At 33.6% G+C, this 19,933-nt stretch overlaps 1 protein-coding gene across 1 annotated transcript; it reads left to right on the plus strand.

Annotated features, from left to right (window-relative positions):
- The first annotated feature begins 3,251 nt into the window (after positions 1–3,251).
- On the plus strand, positions 3,252–9,840 carry LOC141648171 (uncharacterized). The gene is made up of 13 exons (XM_074456661.1): positions 3,252–3,460; positions 3,596–3,742; positions 3,875–4,036; positions 4,717–4,776; positions 4,878–4,950; positions 6,813–6,890; positions 7,619–7,651; positions 7,773–7,859; positions 8,022–8,084; positions 8,789–8,860; positions 9,005–9,037; positions 9,123–9,209; positions 9,627–9,840. Exons 1-13 carry the CDS (start codon positions 3,354–3,356, stop codon positions 9,666–9,668), a joined length of 1,044 nt encoding a protein of 347 aa, XP_074312762.1. The 5' UTR covers positions 3,252–3,353; the 3' UTR covers positions 9,669–9,840.
- Positions 9,841–19,933: the final 10,093 nt, after the last annotated feature.

Below are 19,933 nucleotides of genomic sequence, written 5' to 3' on the forward strand. Positions count from 1 at the left end.
CAAAATTACTTTCACATAAAATGGCATTTAATTACTAGTTAGTATAATTCACAACATCTTGTAATTATAACTAACTTATCATTCTCATCTCGCGTGTTTCGCAAACACCGATTAATTTTAGTAATATAACTTCTTAAATTACTAGATAAAATCTTATTTAATCACATTATAGTAAGATGTCATTTTCTCTCTTATGATAATAATTTGTTCAATTTTAAGGAATTAATTAATCTGTATCGACATACAATTAATTAACCTTTTTCAATTAAGGGAATCGTCCTTTAGGTGTGACCTTAAGGGATCAACTGATCACCACCGTCGCACGACAGTAATGTCAAACTCTAGCTTGACCAATCATTACCGATATGTGTGGACCAGTTGACTATATATGTAATGTATCATCCCTTTCGTATTCTTGTAATGAGATTTAAATATGTGATCAATATGATCGACAATTGTGATCGCATTATTGTCGGGGACACTTACTCCAACAAAGTCGGGTTTTTAAGTTTGAATAAGACTGAGTTAGAGGGTGGTTTGAAGAGGATTTGGGCAAAATTTTCTGGATTTAATTAGATCGATTTTGATTCTGCATCTGAAAATAATAAGGGTAGTTTGGTCATAACAAATAATTAAAAGTCGATAAAACGCAAGTGAGACGATAAATAAGAAAAACCGTCAATATAATGCCATGTAAGCAGCCATGTTGACATAAGGCGTGCCATGGTAGCATTTAACGGCCAAAACAAACGGAGTAGCCAAGTTTAGTCACGGATGGGAGTCATTAATTAAGTTTAAGGGCACAATTAGTAATCTCTGATACGCGAGGGTACAGTTGGGAAAAGTGAAAACCACGAGGGTACAGATGGGAAAACCCATTATTAATTTAAAAACCTTAATACACTTACCTTGATGTTGATACAATGATAAGAAAGATTATTGACACATACATATACAATTCTTTTGGCAATAGGGGTAAAAATAATTTGGGCTTGAATTTTGGCTCAAATGTTATCTTCCATAAAACATTTATATAGCCAAATGAGGATGCATTTTATGACTTTGAGACTTTTTTTTTATTATTATTATCAAAGTTAATATATACGGAGTACATAAATATGTAGAAAGGTTTCATGACTTTTGATTATTCGTTTTCATTATTAGCATATTTATTATAGACATAAATATAGAGTAAATAGAAATAAATGTAAAAGGTTTTTTTTTTTTTTTTTTTTTTTTACAAAAGTCACATTACATGAGAATTGTTTAGGGAGTTATCTTATGAAACTAAAAGAGGTGGATATTCTGCCTTGCCTTTTATTTATAAATTATATTTATAGATTTATTTATTTATCAAATTTAACAAAATTGAGCAAGTTTATTTCAATAAGATTTAAGAGGGAGTTGCAAATATAAACAGTTTTAAATTAGAGTGATGTAAATTTTTAATTTTTCGTTTAACCTATTCTAGTTTTAAAAATTTAAATATTAATGTTTAATGTTAAGTATGTTATTATTTGCTCTTAATATTTACAAATTATTTATTATTTTATAAATGGTGTATAATTATGTGATATTTATTTGTTCTTAAAATATTCTAATAATAAACGTAAAAATTTTAAATTTAGTATGAATTATTTTTAATGGTTGTTTAATTTATCTAAAAGTTAAAAAAGGCAAAGTAAATGTTTGTTATGCTATTTACATTTAATGACTCAATTTTTTTTCTTTTTAAATATTTATAGATAATGACATGGCTTTCTATAATTGGTGACGTGGAATTTTGGTTATGCAAGGTGGCATTTAGTAATGCTAGGTAGCATTGTTTACGTGGCTTTTAAGGTTTACCCTTTTAATAATACTAGTATTGGTGCCCGACTTCGCCCGAGCCACCTCTACTTACCATTAATTTTTTTTTCATTAAATAAAATTACTTAAAGTTGCATAACCAATAAATTTATCATTAATATATTTTTCTATGACATATCCTAAAATTACGATGAAATAAATTTTGAGACAAATTCATGAAACAATAGTAATAACATATCACTATTTGCCCGTAATCATTGTTACTTTCACTACTCCCGCCGTAATTATTGTTACTGTCACTATTGCCGCATTAATTTGATAATTTCAGTACTTCCGCTGTAATTATTGTTACTTTCACTATTGCCGCATTAGTATTGATTATTTCACTACTCCCGTTGTTTCTACCACTTTCACTAATCTCGCCTGAAATATTGTTACTTTTACTATTCAAATGAGTGATTATTATCATATAACTATATCCAATGTTACTACAATTCTTTTCTTTACTGACGAAATTACTTTTACTACTTAGGCATGCAATTTTAAGAGAATTATATATTTATATAAAATATATTACATATATGCATTAAATCAAATTGAAAGAATTATGCAATATTATATATTATGGAATCTAATTTGAATTATTTATAACCTACTTATATTATATTTTTGTATGTTAAATAATTAACATCTCTATACATCTAATAAACTATAAAGTTTAATAAAATTGCATATATTTTAAATTTAATATATAATTTTAGGATCCATAATTTTATGATGATAATAATTAATACCATAAGTGTGCATGTTTATACTAATTAATTATTTTATTTTAAGTAAATTGACCATCTTTTAGTGTTCTATAAATATTTAGGAAAATTATCGAGCATCTTCTTTCTTTTAGTCTCCTTGAAATTGACCATCTTATTAATTATTTTATTTTAAGGAAATTGACCATCTTAATTAATTATTTTATTTTAAGGAAATTGATTATGTTTTAGCCTCCTACAAATGTTTAGGAAAATTATCAAGTTTCTATATAATTTAATTTTAACCCAAACTATATAATATTTGCATTGAGATTCCGTAATCGGGTCCATCACACGGTACTATTGATTTAAAACTATATAGTATAATTAATTTGTATAACTTTCTTTAATTACATTGAAGTCCATTGATTTCTGGAATTAATATATAGTATTGATTGATAGATTTTAAATTTAATATATAATTTTAGGATCTATAACTTTATGATGATAATAATTAATACCATAAGTGTGCATGTTTATACTAATTAATTATTTTATTTTAAGTAAATTGACCATCTTTTAGTGTTCTATAAATATTTAGGAAAATTACCGAGCATCTTCTTTCTTTTAGCCTCTTTGAAATTGACTATCTTAATTAATTATTTTATTTTAAGAAAATTGACCATCTTAATTAATTATTTTATTCTTTTACTCCGTATTACATAGGGATTGAAGTGGGTATATATATAAATAAATGCGCGAGGAGATGATAGAAGATTTCTAGTGTTTCAAAAGATGGAGATGGAGATGGAGATGGAGATGGAGATGGAGATGATGAAGATGGAGAGAGATCTCGAGAGAAAGATGAAGCTCACCAAATCCAAATCAACTTCCCGTCTCAGGTATGTTTGTTTAGATTTACTTGTTTATTTTGTTGTGATTTTCAAATTTATTATTTATTCTACAGATTGTTTATAATTCAATTGAATGTTTTTGACGGACTTGCTGTTGAATTTCTCGCCTTGTTTTCTTAACAGAAGAAAAGAACTTGAATATGTATGCGTAATTTGCAAGGTGCACTTACGGAATATTACGGATATTTCTGAGCATGTGAGTGGTCACTTGGATTTCCTCAGAACTGGACGTGCAGAGGAAGCAGATGAATTTCACAACTTGGAAATAGGGTTTGTATTAAATATACATTACTAACTGAGTTTTGAGATTACGAATCAAACTATGTCAATCAATTGTTTATAATTCAGTTCAATCTTTTTTACTGATTTTCTGTTGAATTTCTTGCCTTGTTTTCTTAATAGAAATAAACAAGAGAGCATTGAATATCAATGCTCACTTTGCAAACAGCATTTCGCGACTCCTGGGTATTTAGCTAAGCATGTCCATGATCACCTACTATCCCTCGGACTTGAACTTAAACAAGTTGAACTTAAACAAGATGAAGATGACAACTCCAAAATAGGGTGTGTATGCCTTGTTAATCTTCTTACATACATACATACACTCTTTTCTGGAATTATTAGCTTTCCTTCATATTCATATTCATAGAGATAGGGTACATAATTCAAATCAGTATGGTAAGTCTCGCTTGTCCTGTTTTAATGTACCTCTTCACAATTTTAATTTCCAGTAGATATATTTAATACAGTGGAGCTTTTACCGTATTTCTAGATACTTTGGTGGACTCTACCACTACATTACTAATTGAGTGTCGAGATGACAAATCAAACTATATCAATCAATTGTTTCATAGATTGTTCTGCTAATTGTTTGCAAGTATAATAATACGGAGTATTAGTCAACCAACAAGCCCCTTTTTTATATTTTAAATCAATCTTATTCTTTAACTTGGGGAGATATGTTTCATTTAGGAGTCGTGGTCACATGATGCATTTTTCTGATAGTAGTAAATGAGCGAGTCTTTAATTATTTTAAGAACCGACTCACTTAGCCACAATGTAAGCGACTTGTTGTTTGGCTTGGACCCAATGGTTGATTAGGAAGCATTTATGTCACGCACTATTTTTCGTGGTAAAATTTTCTCAACGATTAAACGTAATATCGTCATCTTTTTCTTTTCAATGTTGTCTAATTGCTCTAACATAGTAATGTGGCGATACCGCTAATTATTGTCACTTTATAGGTATGGATATAAGGATGAAGAAGATGAATATAATGAGAAGGACGAGGGAAGAGAAGTATGGTATGTAGTTTTTTTTTAACAATTTTTTAACAATGTTTTTAAAGATGTTAATTACGTTATATATTTGCAAAAAGTAATGGTATTTTGTTCATTATTTGCAGCATAACTGACGATAGTCTAGCACACGCTAGTCGTTCGAAGGCAGGGATTGCCGAGGAGGACTTCAACAGCCAGGTAAACACTTGGAATAATAGAATATTCCCTGAAACTTTTAGTTAATGTTTTCGAATATTCTTTTAAGTTTTACATTGGTAGTTTACAAATGATAATATATTAGAACTATTACTATCCTAGAATCCTAGAGTCCTAGACAACAAAACAATAAAACAATCCAAGTAATACTTTACTTTGATACTAGTTCCCCTCGTTAATAATTTTTGACCCCGTAAATTAAAAATTACAGCTGCATTGAAATTCTATGATTTGCATGTGCTCGTATCTTTATTTTGCTTGTACTTTATCATAACCTAACTAATGGCGTGTTTTCCATTTTTCTTTAGTAACCTAAATTATTTATTCTTCTCTCCTTTATTACACTTTTTTACCAACCATTTTTTTTATAGATTTTACTTGGTTTACTTTTAAGGCATTCCGGATCCTTAATTCTATTTCGGTTTTTAAAATCGTTTTAATCTTTTCTCTCAATTTAAATTTTAAGTTTTTATAAAAGAAATCCGGAATTCGATTTTAAAACCCCTAAGTTTACCTTGACTTTCCATTACGTTTTCGTTCTTCCTTTTTGTTTTTCATTTCCCCTTTTTATTCGCATTTTGAGGCGTGCGTTCACCCATGGACGGTTCGAAAGGATGATTCATGTCAGCCGACCCCAAATCATTTTGGGATTAAGGCTCTGATATTGTTGTTGTTGTTGTAATCAATTATTAAAAATAAAAAAGTAGTATGACGATGCTTTTGCATAGTGTAAAACGTATTAAGTTCTAGAGTAATTTAAAAATTACTCCCTTATATGTTTCAGTTTCCTAAAATTACTCCCTTATATGTTTTTTTTTTTAAATTACTCCCTTAAGTTTACCTCAGGCCAAAAATTGCTACCATTTTCAGTTTTAAGGTGAAAAAGTGAGTGAATGGACAAAATTGCCCTTCAGTTAACTTATCCCCAATTCATCCACAACGTTTTCATTCAGCTGAGCCTTTATCAATTGAAACCCCCAAATTCCCTCTTCAAAACCCTAAATCGAATTCAATTCAAAACCCAGAAAACGCATCCCCAATTCATCTCCCAACTAATTGAACATACAATGTTCAATTAAACCTCTCAAATATTCTTAACCTTAAATTGAAGATTAGTAGGAGAGCACTTGAAGCAGGCGACAACAATGAATCCGGGAAGTAATGAGGTATGTTAATTGTTAATTGATTTTTACTTTTTACCTGTTTATTGTTCATTAATGAAATGGAAATTCATTGTAATTGTTTCATTGTTTATGTTCTAAAGATGAAGATATACTAACCTTGAAAATGGAAACTCCAAGATTTATTGCACAATAAGATTGAGAACTTGAGTACTTGTTTGATGAAGATAGGGAAATTGAGTTTTGAATCGATTGAGAAATAGAGCAAGTGTTATGAATGAAGGCATATAATATAAGGTGAAGGAATTATAAGGGCATTTTCGTCATGATTTTAGAGGAATTGAGCGAAAATTCAAAAACTGACGGAAATACTCATCTGAACTGGAAAATGGTAGCAATTTTTGGCCTGAGGTAAACTTAAGGGAGTAATTTAAAAAAAAAAACATATAAGGGAGTAATTTTAGGAAACTGAAACATATAAGGGAGTAATTTTTAAATTACTCTAAGTTCTACTCCACCGTGTCAGGATTTGTTACTATGAAAATGAACAGTAAAAAAAAAACTTTTGGCACTATCCTCGTTCACATTGTTTTGATAAAAAAACTGGATTAAAAATATGGCAAACCTAATTGACTGCCCCTGGTCTATTGTAACGTACTTGTATTGTAATGCTATTTTCAAATTTTTGGTTTTTTGAAAGCAATACTTGCATGTTTCCTGCAGAGGGCTGATATTGCTCTTGGATCATCTCGGAAAGTTACCAATGATCTTTACAACTTTAAGGAGTTGTTTGACATAATCGTGAGTTGATCATACTACCCCCTTTTTTTTTTTGATAAATGTAAGGATTTCATTAAGCTCAAACAAACTATTACAAGCTAAAAGCTACCCCTTCAATTTTTGACATCACAAATCAACTATTAAGCCAAGTTATTTCATTAAGGCTAAAGAGTTAATCCAATTTCTATCCTCCCTAGTAAGCCCAACTTTGTAGTTATGTAGTCTAATCTGCAACAGACTACGGATTGGTCTCAATACAAATTCAGGCCGCTGTAGAGTATCTTCCATTCGTGCTTTGTTCATTTGTTTCCAGATATTGTAGTACACAGCCATGTATGCACTCAAACAAATCCCTTTCTTTGCACTAGATCATTTCCTCCTACCAAGCCAAATGATGGCATTACACTAGACCATTTTCTCCTACCAGTAGCTGACTGTAAGAGCAATACTGAAAATGATGAGGGCTGGTTTCTGTAGCAGCACCAAGTTGATCATAATACTTGCTTCTTGATTTCGCTATTCTGAGACGGAAATACTCAAGACAAATAAGGATACATTGTTTATATACCTCCTCCGCAAAGGACCTCAGCCTGTACTTGCTCACTTGCGTATATGCTGTTTATAACCTAAATAAATTATAATACATGCATCCACTTTTTGATTTTTCTTTTTGTTCCGTTGTGTTTCTCTAGTTTTTGGATCTACATTTATTGGTGGTCTTAAATCATTTTTTGGCCCTATTCTAACAGGAGAAGAAGGTAAAGGAGTTGGACATAAATACGGTATACGTTCTTTCAAATGACCTTTGAGAGGAACAATAACTGATTTAACAATTTCTTAAGAGTTGCATTCTTATCCTCTGCAGTTGTGTTACTTTACTGACTCTTTATTTATGCTCAACAGACTTTTTCACTTGTGGGTGTCGACTACTTGCACAAATTTGTCGAGGGCAAGTCTTTCGAAGTTCCTGTACTCCCTCATTTTGCCCAGGTATGAGTTATTTCTATGGATGTAGTGTTGTCTGATATAACGTTCTGAATTATGGCCACATGATGGATTGTTTCTCAAGGGTGGTCTACGATTGTGTTATTTATGGTTGAGTAGAAGGAATATGTGTGGATTTTGCTTATACGGTTGTTTGACATCTCTCAGGAATTCTTCAGAAATGCTGAGATGTCTCGTGATCTTCCATCTTCAGAAAATCTTGGTCTCCAGGTGACTCATTTTGCCAACAGAATGACGGTCTTTTATTTTTGTTGGCTCACTTATGTTTCTTTCACATCTGGTTGCATTATACGTGTTAAGAGTTTAGATGCTATTCTTCTCCGAGAATATCATGGCTTCCACTTACCCTCTCGTTGTGGGAAAAAAATGATTTCTGGTTTTAATTTATAACTAGATTTCAAGCCTGGGCAAGGGTTATATCACAACAATGGTTTAAAGTATTTATCATGAGATTTGCGTTAAGAAAAGTTGCTTTCTAATGAAAATTTGTAGTGTGTCAATGAAACTCTTGAGGTTGGCCTATCCATTGCTTTTAAATATAATTGCTGTATATTCTCTGATGCCAAATCATTAATCATCCTTTGTGAATGTTTCCAACTTGAGATGATGTTTGTTGTTTGTATACTTTGATTTTGTCCACCTATGTGATTTATTTAAGTATGTAACATCTTGAATGATATGAATAATGTTAATTCGATTCCGTTTTGGTTCATCTTGTTCTCAAGTAATGATATTTGTAATGTTTATTCTAATTATCTGTCAGTTTCATTGGAAACTTTACTCAATTTAGTAGTGTGGGGCACTGTGGCCTATTGTTGATTCGTTACCCTTTGACTAATAAACTACTTATTGTCTCGTCTATTGTGAGTAGTCATTGTGGGCTCTCACTTTAACTCCTTGCTCTCTCAAACCAGGTTCGCGATGCGGGTGAAGTTGGGAATGTTAACGGTGAGCGTAACGACTTGATAGAGATGGTTCGCAAACTGGTGAGTGCATCATATGCTGTTTATAAATTATATTACATGCATCCACTTTTTGATTTTTCTTTTTGTTCTGGCACGTTTCCCTAGTTTTTGCATCTACATTTATTGGGTGTCTTAATCTTTTTTTTTTTGGCTCTATTCCAACAGGAGGAGAAGGTAAAGGAGCTTGACATAAAAACGGTATTTTACTGACTCTTTATCCTCTTGGAGTTGCATTCTTATCCTCTGCAGTTAAGTTATTTTACCGACTCTTTATGTTCAACAGACTCTTTCACTTATGGGTGTCGACTACTTGCACAAATTTGTCAATGGAAAGTCTCCCGAAGAACCTGATGTCTCTCACCTTGCCCAGGTATATGAGTTACTTCTATGGATGTCGTGCTGTCTGATATTGCGTTCTGAGTTATGGCCACATGACGGATTGTTTCACTAGTGTAGTGTACGATTATGTTATTTCTGGTTGACTAGAAGGAATATGTGTGGATTTTGCTTATACGGTTGTTTAACATCTCTCAGGAATTTTAGAAATGTTAAGATGTCATTAAAACGAGTCACCTGGAGACCAAGATAGGTGACTCATTTTGATGACATTCTTTTATTTTTGTTATGTCTTATGTTCCTTTCGCATCTGGTTGCATTATACGTTGAGAGTGTAGATATTCTTCACCTGGCTATCAATAACTTGAGAATATCATGGCTTCCAATTACTCTCTTGTTTAGCAGTGTGGCCTTGTGTTTCTTGCTCTTACAGCTGTTTAACATCTCTCAGGAATTATACATGATAGGAAGACGAAGATGCTATGGGAACTAGCTACTCTTGCATCTGGTTGCATTATACGTTGAGAGTGTAGATATTTCTCTTTTGAGCTTATTTTTTTATCTTCCCTTTTCCTTTTTTTGGTTATCTTTTATTTATTTTTTAGTCATCATCTCTTTTAAAAACTCAACAATTTCCCACTTTATTCATTATTCATTCTTTATTATTTTCTCTCTCCACAACTAACACTATTATGTCCATTTATTTTTATTGTTTTCCTTATTTTTGGTGCAAAAAGTAAAGGGGAAGACTCCATCTCACTTGGAGGGAGTATTAAATTCTGATTGGATTATTTTCATTTTTTACACAGTACCTTGTGAGCCTATTTTAGATACACAATTATCTGCGGGTTAGCATCTCCGAAATAAACGGAGGACTTCATTTAGTGACTCCGTGATTGCCCTCTAAACGATCAAAATAAGGTAAAGCTTGAAGATAAGTTTGGTACTCTATTAATTTCTAAGTCCTTCTAGTCGGGGGAGCGTTGGCCGGTATTTCGACCAGATCCCCCTAAAAACGCCGAGTTCACTGAAATTGCATATCTGATTTGGTTAATTTAGTAAAGAAATCGTTGAATGACAAAAATTATCGAGCGACACAAATCAGAATCACAAATTGTTTAAAAAGCCAGTTTCCGAGTACAAGGCTAGTCTTTTAACTAAAAGCCCAATATATTCCTATTAGAAAACTACTCACTTCAATAACAAAATCTAATAAACCAACTCCATTCTCAAGCCACTTTAATCTTAAAATCGTCCCAAACGCTGACTACACTATTGCGTAATAACTCGACACAAATATTCATCTCAAGGCCGTTAGTATCTTATTTAAAACATCCGCCTTACATACTAAAGTTTAACTTAAATTGAAACAAATAATATTCAACTTAAACTTCAAAATTCTCAATTTAAAAACATGATTACCTTGCGGGCCTATTTTAAATACAAATTTATTTGACACAAATCGAATCACAAATTATTTAAAAAGACAACGAAAAAATTCACGTGATACCACAAAAGACCATTTTTTTGGTAATAAAACTAGATTTATCCTCTAAGGTGAGACTAATCTATCTCATCCTTTCGAATGATAGAGGTAAGTTGAAGTCACCGGCTTTCAAACCACCTCGAAAGAGTTGGACATTAATGTCCAATAGAAGCCATAAAGTCGACAACTTTGTTGGCTTCACGAAAGTAATGTTTAATTATCACTTTATCAAAAAACTGAAGATCCTAATTTTACATCCTTGAAAATATTAGAAATTTCGCAAGGAATTTGCCAAGTACTATGGATTGAGTTGATAACACTTAAATTATCACCTTCTACAATTAACTTCGAGATTCCTAAGTATTTAACTGCTAAAATGTCTTCTTTTAAAGCGAGAGCTTCAACAACAAGAATACTATTAGATCCGCACTTTTTTTGCTCATAGCAAAACGACTTTACCATTATGATCTCTTAGAGCAACTCGAATGCACAACTAGAATATGATGTAGCTTGATTTGTCAAATCGATTTTTCAAGCTACGCTGCTTTTCAGCTACGTATCGCTCCAATGACGGACTACAACATCTTGTAGCTTGCATGGGTCCACATTCTTATTTTCATCCAATAAGATAATTTAGCTTTTTTCTTTAAAAACCAAGTCATGTAGCTTGACAAAGCTACATGCTTGCAAGCTACTCTTGAATTTCCCCCCTCCAATGGTAAGCTACATGCTTATAATTTTGTAAATATTGCAAGCAAGTCCCTAAACATGAACCATTGGAGATGCTCTTATAGAATATCCTAGAGCATCTTTATTAACATCTATTTTTGATCCGTCAAAATTTAGCTTTAAAAACCCATTTTTAGGTTTCCACCACCAAATTTCTTCCTTACTAGTACTATTTCTAACTGGCACGTCTTTATCAGGATTGTTAAAATCCTTATGTCTAATCTCATTCCAAATCTTGATGCTATTATTACATAAAAGGATAATTTTGCTAATATTAAAATGAACATCATTAAAATTAATGTCATTTTCGTGGAACCATGCATTCCACCAAATAAATACAATATTAATGAAACAGGCTTTTGGAATTAAAATTTTAAGATGATTAAGTTTCTCTATAAAACTCTGACTTGCAATATTATCGTATATTGCCAAAAAATTGTTAAAGCTAATTATATTCATGTCTTGGATGACCGATGCAATCAAGGAACACTTGAAAAAGACATGATCTCTATCTTCAATTGGATAATTGCCCAAAACACATTGAGGTGGGACAATTATATGATTTCTTAGAAGCCTACTTTTCGTAGAGAGACCATCTACACAAGTTTTCCAAAGAAAAAATCTCAATTTTGGAGGAACATTTAGTTTTCAAATCCAGTAAAATTCACATTTGTCAATATTTCTATCGAACAAGCCTTGTCGCTGTTTTGGTCGAAAAATTTCCATCCACAGACAATCCCCAAAGAAGGATATCTGGAATATCATTGTGCGGCAATGGAATATTAACTATCTGGTTAACAATATCATTATTTACTATATCTGATAATTTACTAACATCCCATTGTTTATCAGGGGTTATGAAATCTCTAACCAAAAGATTTAAATCAAGGTTACTATGACTATCTATATTTCTAGTAAGAGGATAAGAAAAAACCCAATTGCCAGACCAAAATTTGATATTGCTATCATTACCTACCTGCTATCTCAACCCCTTTTTAAACATGTCCCGAATACTCATGAGTTTACGCCATTGCCAGGAGCAAACTGAATTAGGCTTATGTTCAAAAAGTGAACAATTTCTCAAATATTTCTTAGTTACCACTTTGACCCATATATTATCCTTTTCCATAAAAGTCTCATTTGGAGGGCTTTATTAGCTCTTTCAAAGGATTTTATTCCTAATCCACCAAGAGACTTTGGTAAACAAACTTTGTGCCAACCAATTAAATCAGGAGAACGCTGTGAAAGATTCTTATTCCATAAAAAATCTCTATTAATTTTGTCTAATTTGTTATGGATACTTGAGGGAAGGAGGAAACTTTGCATTTGAAAGGTTCCCTTCGCGGCAAGGTTAGCCTTAACAAGAACCAGTCTACCTGCATGCGATAAAGAATTCGTTTTCCATTTCGATAATTGAGCGCAAGAGGAATTAATAATACTTTCAAACATATTTTTAGTCACTCTGCCGTCAATTAAAGGACAACTTAAGTACTTACCCAAATTAGCTTCTTTGTTCATACCAAGAATACCTCTAAAAAACCCCCCGAAGTGAGCGATCAATATTTATAGTGCACTCGAAAGTCGATTTGTCGAAATTAACAAATTGTCCATAAATCGTGCAAAATTTATCAAAAATAGATTTAAAAGTTCTACAACTCTGATTAGAGGCTTTAGCAAAAATGATAGTGTCATCCGCAAAGGTCAGGAATGGAATTGTTTTTCAATCCAGGCCCAATTCTAATACCAATATCACTAGAACTAAGATCGCTATTGTTGTGTAGAGATCTTGTTAAAACCTCAGCACACATAATAAACATATATGGCGAAAGTGGGTCTCCTTGTCTAATACCTCGAGTAGGTGTGAACACGTTCCCCGGTCTTCCATTTACTAGAACCGAGAAAGAAACAGTTTTAATACATTCCATAATCCATGAAATCCAAGTAGCATTTGAAAGATTCATTGATCTCTTATTAGACACCTCTAATAACTAAGTGTTTATTAGTTAAGTCATAAACTAAAAGGAACTTATGCATATATAACAAAATTACAAAGTAAGAAGAAAAATCAATTATTCTTACGAAGAGGGCCGAGTGGTTTATACTAATTTGGTCTCCTACCAAATTAGTCTGCTTAAAGAATAATCCAAATGCCCCAAAAACCTTAGATCTAATTGCAAGATCTACTCCTTAAGGATCTGTACAAGGAAACACTCTTAATACAAATACTAATTTTGTTACTAGAAATTAGTATTTTTGACCTTAAATTATTACTAATATTATTAGTATACTACTTCTAGTATTGAGAGAATAATATTAGAGATAATGTGAGATTTTACTATTTTGTTCAACAACAAAAACTAGAGAGATAAGTTCTTCTAAGTTAGAACCTTGTGTAAATGAATTGTATATATTTAAGAAGAGAAAACCTCTCCTCTTTCTTTAGGGTGGCCGGGTAGGTAAAAGGGGGAAGAGTGCCCAATGCCTTTTGTTGTTTCTCTTCTCAAGAGTATTAGGTATGCAACCCTATGATTAGTAGGTAATCATAGTGCCTCCCACTAATTAAAACAACAAAATACAATTAAACCCCATAAACCTATTTACACGGCTCACCCACTTAAAATGGGTCCATTTTAAGCTTGTCAAATGTTAAATTGTATAGTATGACATATTGGTCATGTTACTAGACATGTAATTTAAATAATGCATTTTTAACTTATTAAAAATCATTATATAAATGAAATAAATCACATACAAAAATAACTTAGTAATTCACAATTACAATTACTTATTATGGGTCATAGAATTATAAACACAACTACTTGTATTTATAATAAACAATTTATTCTTTATTTTAATTGTTTCATAAACAATAAATAAACCTTAAGTAATAAAACAATTTAATTACTTAGTACGAATCTTATTTAATCGAATTACAATAAGATATGTATTATTACTCACAAAATCATTTGTTCAAATTTAAGGAATTAATTAACTTGTATCGTCATATAATTAATTAATTAATCAATTAAGAATGTTTCCCTAGATCTAGGTAATTTCTATGGATGGCTTTGTAGTGCTAGATCTAGGTATGAAGTGTCTGGTGCTACCTAGTCGAGTAGCTTACTTTGTATTGGGTACAATAATGTAAGTTATTCACCTGTTGTCAAAAAAAAAAAGAATGTTTCCCTAGAGGTATGACCTTATGGGATCAACTAACCACCACCGTCATACGACAGTAATGTCAAACTCTAGTCAGCCAATCATTACCGATTAATGTGGATCACTTGACAATAAAATATTACATTCCCTTTAGTATTCTTAATATGAGATTTAAACATGTGATCGCATTATTGTCGAGGACACATACTCCAACAGGGTTAAAATCCATTTACGTAAAAGTCTCTTCAATAAAGTTCCATTCAAGTCGATCATATGCTTTCTCCATATCAAGTTTAATAGCAATCCATCCTCCTTTACCTTTTTACGCTTAAAAGAGTTAAATATCTCATGCGCTAGAAGGATATTATCTTGAATAAAGCGATTAGGTGTAAAAGCACCTTGATACAGATGTATAGCCTTATGTAATACACTTCGGAGACGAGTTGCTAAAATTTGTTGAACAAAGACTAATTGGCCGAAAATGGTTTGCTGATTGAGGATTATCAATTTTAGGGATTGTTGAGTTTATGGATTCAAGTACCTAAGAGGGGGAGGGGGTGAATTAGGTACTATTTAAAATTTTTAACTTCAACTTTATTAATTTAAAGTGAGTTGTAGGATGAAAGGAAACATGTGAATACTTCGAATAATATGGAGAGATTAAACGAGTATTAAAATGAATGTTTGCTGAAGTATGAAAGTAACAACTGTTCTGACTGTAGCTATTTGTCTCAGTTTATGGAGTACAGACTGCAGACCAAATGTGACAGTATGTGGAACTGTTACTTCGAAAGTTAAGCAAAGCAAAGCAAACGAAATAAAGAGCAGGGGAATAAACAAATAAAATCAAACACGAGATTTTTGAATTGGTTCGGCAAGAACTCAAGTGCCTACGTCCAATCTACTTTTTATTGATTAATTTTAGTGATCTACTCCGACTACTAAAAAACCCGTACAATAAAAAGACAACAACCTACTCCGGTTGTGATACAAGTTCAAGAACTACTCCGTTCTAGAACAAGCCAACTCGCAACCTACTCCGGTTGCCAAAGAGTTGAAGACTACTCCGTCCTAAACTCTACACACAAACTTAGAATGTTATAAGGATCAAGTTTCCACTATCTTATTCTTAGAAAGAATTGAGATGGACAACTTTTACAAGATCAACAATTCATAAGTGAGATAGTCTAGTATGTTAAAGTAACAGTAGCCATGATTGTAACACTTGAAGACTTTTAAAAGTTTTGCAAAGTAAAGACTCAGTTTTTAAGCTTTGAAAACGATTTGCAAACTTAGATTAAATCTCAGAAAAAGTCTTAGAGTTTTGAGAGGATGAGGCACGCCTTTTATAGAGAGGATGAGCAAGGGAGTTGTTAGGGTTTTGAGGGTCAAAGATCATCACATGTGATGAGTCTCAACAACTTCCCAAACTTGCACAAAAGAGGGTTCTTATTCAAAAGGCAAAGGAGAGAAATAGGGTTTGAAATTATCCAAAAGAGATCATACAATTTCAGAAAACAAAGAAGGGAAAACAAGTCACATGATGACAAGCTTTCACAAAAATGGCAAAAAGCAATTTCTATTTTATGAAAGACAAAATGGTCAAATTTGCACAAAGAGGAAACAATTTGAAATGATAATTATTCAAACCACTTTCTTATAGAAGGCCAAATCCTTGTAAAAATCTGAAAGTCATTTTTCCAAATACAAGACACGTGAATGACTTTTGAAAGATGAAAAAGAGTTCAAGTGTTACGAATTGAGGCAACGGTCCAGGCTGCTGTTACTTGTGAAAGTAACAGTGGTCTTGACTGTTTCTATTACTTTAAAATACTTTACTTTCTAACTTGTACATTAGATGACGCCTAGGACTCAATACAATTGGGTGATCAACAATTCAACACTTCTTAATCCAAGCTTGATTTAATCATAAATCCTGAAAAGGTAAACTAAGAAGGCACACATTAAATGGGCATGTTATCATCAATCAAAGGAACCCAACAAATTCCCCCTTTGATGATGACAAGCCCTAAAACGAATGTAAGCAATGTAAACACCTTATTACAAGATTTTAATCAAGCAAGATCATATGAGAGAAGGAACTATATTACCTTATAGAGCAAGAACTTAGATCAAACTTACCATGGCAAGTTTACATTGCCCCAAAACAAGAGTAAAAGTTGTGAAGGTTAGGCCTAGTTATGAGTTAACCAATATGCAAAGAGATTAAGAGCATGAGTTTACCTTTTCCCCCTCTTGACATCATCAAAAAAGGGCAGGGATGTCAAAAGCATTCAAGAGCAATCACGCATAAGAAAACACAAAAAGACACATATAAACGTGACAAGATAACAAGGTCAACATAAACATACGGTTTAACATAGTCTAACCATAGTTCACCACGGCTAAAAGTAGTTTAACATACACCACCAAGCAAAATATTCAGAGTGAAAAAAAGTTTGAAAAAGGGCGCAACAAGGTGGGACAAAAGCAAGGATAATATGGGAAGGGGAGTTTGTTTAAGGAGAGGAGGCTTGGTCACCATCCGACTCTTCACCCAAGGGATCCTCGTCGAACGGGTCAGCTATACCATCGTCACCGTGCTCTTTGGTTGAGACAAGAGTGGAAATGATATCCACTTCTCCACGAATCATGTCCACGGTGGAGGCAAGAGCCGAGAGAGCCACGTCCTTTTGACTAGCATCATGCTTGACCCAAGCACTCAAATCAGCAATGGCTTGGAGAACTTCCCGTAAATTACCCGTTCCAACTTGACTAGACGACCCAGCCTCCGGTTCAGACTTAATCTTCACAAAAATTAGTTCATCATTATCCACTTTGATAAGCATCTTTCCCATTTGACCATCACTCATGATGTCACACATATCCAAGGACCCCATACTAGAGCTCACTAACACCCCGTGTGCCTTAAGCACAATTGACAACCACATTCCATAGGGGAGATGAAGCACACTAGAGGAGGGTTTACGGAGTTTGGTTGAGATAAGATTAAAACGCTTAAACATTAACCCAATCAAATTGACCTTTTTGTGAGTGGCAATATGATATATGAGGTATTGTTGGGCTATGGACAATTTTCCCCGGTCACCCGAAGGGTAGAGGGAACGACAAAGCATGTTAAAGATTAATCGGAGAGGAGAGGGTATGGAGGTATTGTTAACGGGACCACAAGTGACAGCTTTTGGACAAACGACTTTGGCAATGGCTAGGGGTGAGGCATAAGGTAAGGCAACCCAAATTTCAGCGGGGAGATTATCGTAACCTCCGGTTGGGACATTAAGAGCAGTAGCGAAATCAAATTGAGATAATTTGAGCGGCTTACCGTTAACCTTAGCCGTGAGGAAATCACCCGATTTATCCACTCGGACCGTTGCAAAGAACTGAACCACTTCACTGACAAACACGGGTTCACGAAGCTCTAATAGGTTTTCCCACCCTTGAGCCATAATCATGTCTCTTACATTGTGAAAGGCGGGAGACTCAAACCAGGACTGTTTATAGACCCGAGGAGAGTGAATAGCTTTGGGGTTCATCAATCTTTCACAGTTTTTGTAAATGGAGGTAGGGAGATCCAAATTTTCAAGTTGTTGCCAAACACTAGTCACATCCCATTTGGAAATTAAGGACACAAAATCTGAAGGTGAGAGGTATACTAATTTTTTCTTTGAGGGTTTTGATTTTTTGGAAGGGGGTTCAAGAGACGGTTCAACAGGAGGATTAATTGGTGCGGTTTCAACTTCACTTTGTTCGATACTTTCAGAAATAGGAGGTAGGGACGATGAAGCAGCTGTTTCTTTTCTTTTGTTACCTTTCTTTGCCGGAATCGGAACGGAATCGACAGACTTAGTCGGGTCCACATATATATCACATGAAGTTTCTTCATTTTCATCAATATCCACAGTGACGGTCTCGGTGGAGGAGCTTGAGACAGTGGTATTCTTTTTGCGACCACCTCGAGTTCGACGCCCAACCATGGTGGAGATTGGAACGTCGTCAGATGGGACCGTAGGTGGGGGAATAGTGGCGAGAGGTGTTGGATGAGGGTTTACAGGTTCTGGGTTAGGGGTTGGTGATGGAGTTGTGGATGGGTTTTGATGTCGAGGAAAGGCATAAGAGTCTTTTTGAGATGGCATAGTTTGAGAGGTAGGTGGTAGGTCTGTTTATGTAGATGGGTTGGTCATTTTTACGGGTTTGATGGGGATGGTGGTATTAAACAAGGTTTTGACCATGGTGGGTAAAAGGGTTATAGGGTAGGTGAGATAGAGGGAGTGGAAGGCGAAAGTTTTATGGGTTAAGGGAGTTTGGACGGTGGGTTAAGGATAGAGATGGCCCAAACAATAAATGAGGCAAGTGGAGGTAGTTGGCCCAATTAATTAAATTGATCACTCGAAATAAAAAGCAAGATAGCATAATATAAACGTAAATTTAGATATGAGGTTGAGTGATTATCGACTCACGAATATGGTGTCAATTTTTGGTCTAAAAATGATATGAATGCACTTAGAACATTTAATAACATATGTCCATTTTAGTTTAATCAATTAGAGAAATTAGCAAAACTCACATTAGAAATCACAAGCAATTAATTAACCCAATTTCTAGTCTAAATTTCTCAAAATGTTCTCTTGCAAGTGGCTTAGTGAAAATGTCGGCAATTTTACTTTCGGTTTTGCAAAAGATAAGTCTAACATGTCCTTTATCCACATGATCACGAATGAAATGATGACGAATATCAATATGTTTGGTTTTAGAGTGTTGAATAGGATTTTTGGAAATATTTATTGCACTCGTATTATCACACATTATGGGAACGGAGTCAAAAATAATACCAAAATCCAAGAGTTGTTGTCTTACCCAAAGGAGTTGAGAACAACAATGTGCGGCACTAACATACTCGCTTTCGGCCGTTGAAAGAGCTACCGTGTTTTGTTTCTTTGAGCCCCAAGAAATCAAGCAAGGACCCAAGAATGTTGCAATTCCGGAGGTGCTCTTTTTATCGACCGTGCACCCCGCATAGTCCGCATCCGAAAAGCCTATGAGATCAAGAGGACAATGTAAGGGATACCATAAGTAAAGATCATGTGTTCCAATCAAATACCGAAGATTTCGTTTAACGGCTTTAAAATGGTGTGGACAGCGGGGGCCCACGGGGGCGCTTGGGAGGAAGAGAACAAGCGTTTGCATTTTTGTGGAGTCGCCACCAATTTTTATGGGAAATTGTAACCGTTTGAATACCTCGTGTCATGTCAAGACACAAAGTAGTGACATGAACACTAAGCAATCGTTACCCTTAGCATTCTATGTCTAGAATGACTCTCGTGGATGCCAATGAACACGAATGTTCACAGAGATCTGGAGTAAGG

The sequence above is a fragment of the Silene latifolia genome, chromosome 3 (assembly GCF_048544455.1).
Source record: "Silene latifolia isolate original U9 population chromosome 3, ASM4854445v1, whole genome shotgun sequence".
In the NCBI taxonomy this organism is placed as follows: domain Eukaryota; kingdom Viridiplantae; phylum Streptophyta; class Magnoliopsida; order Caryophyllales; family Caryophyllaceae; genus Silene; species Silene latifolia.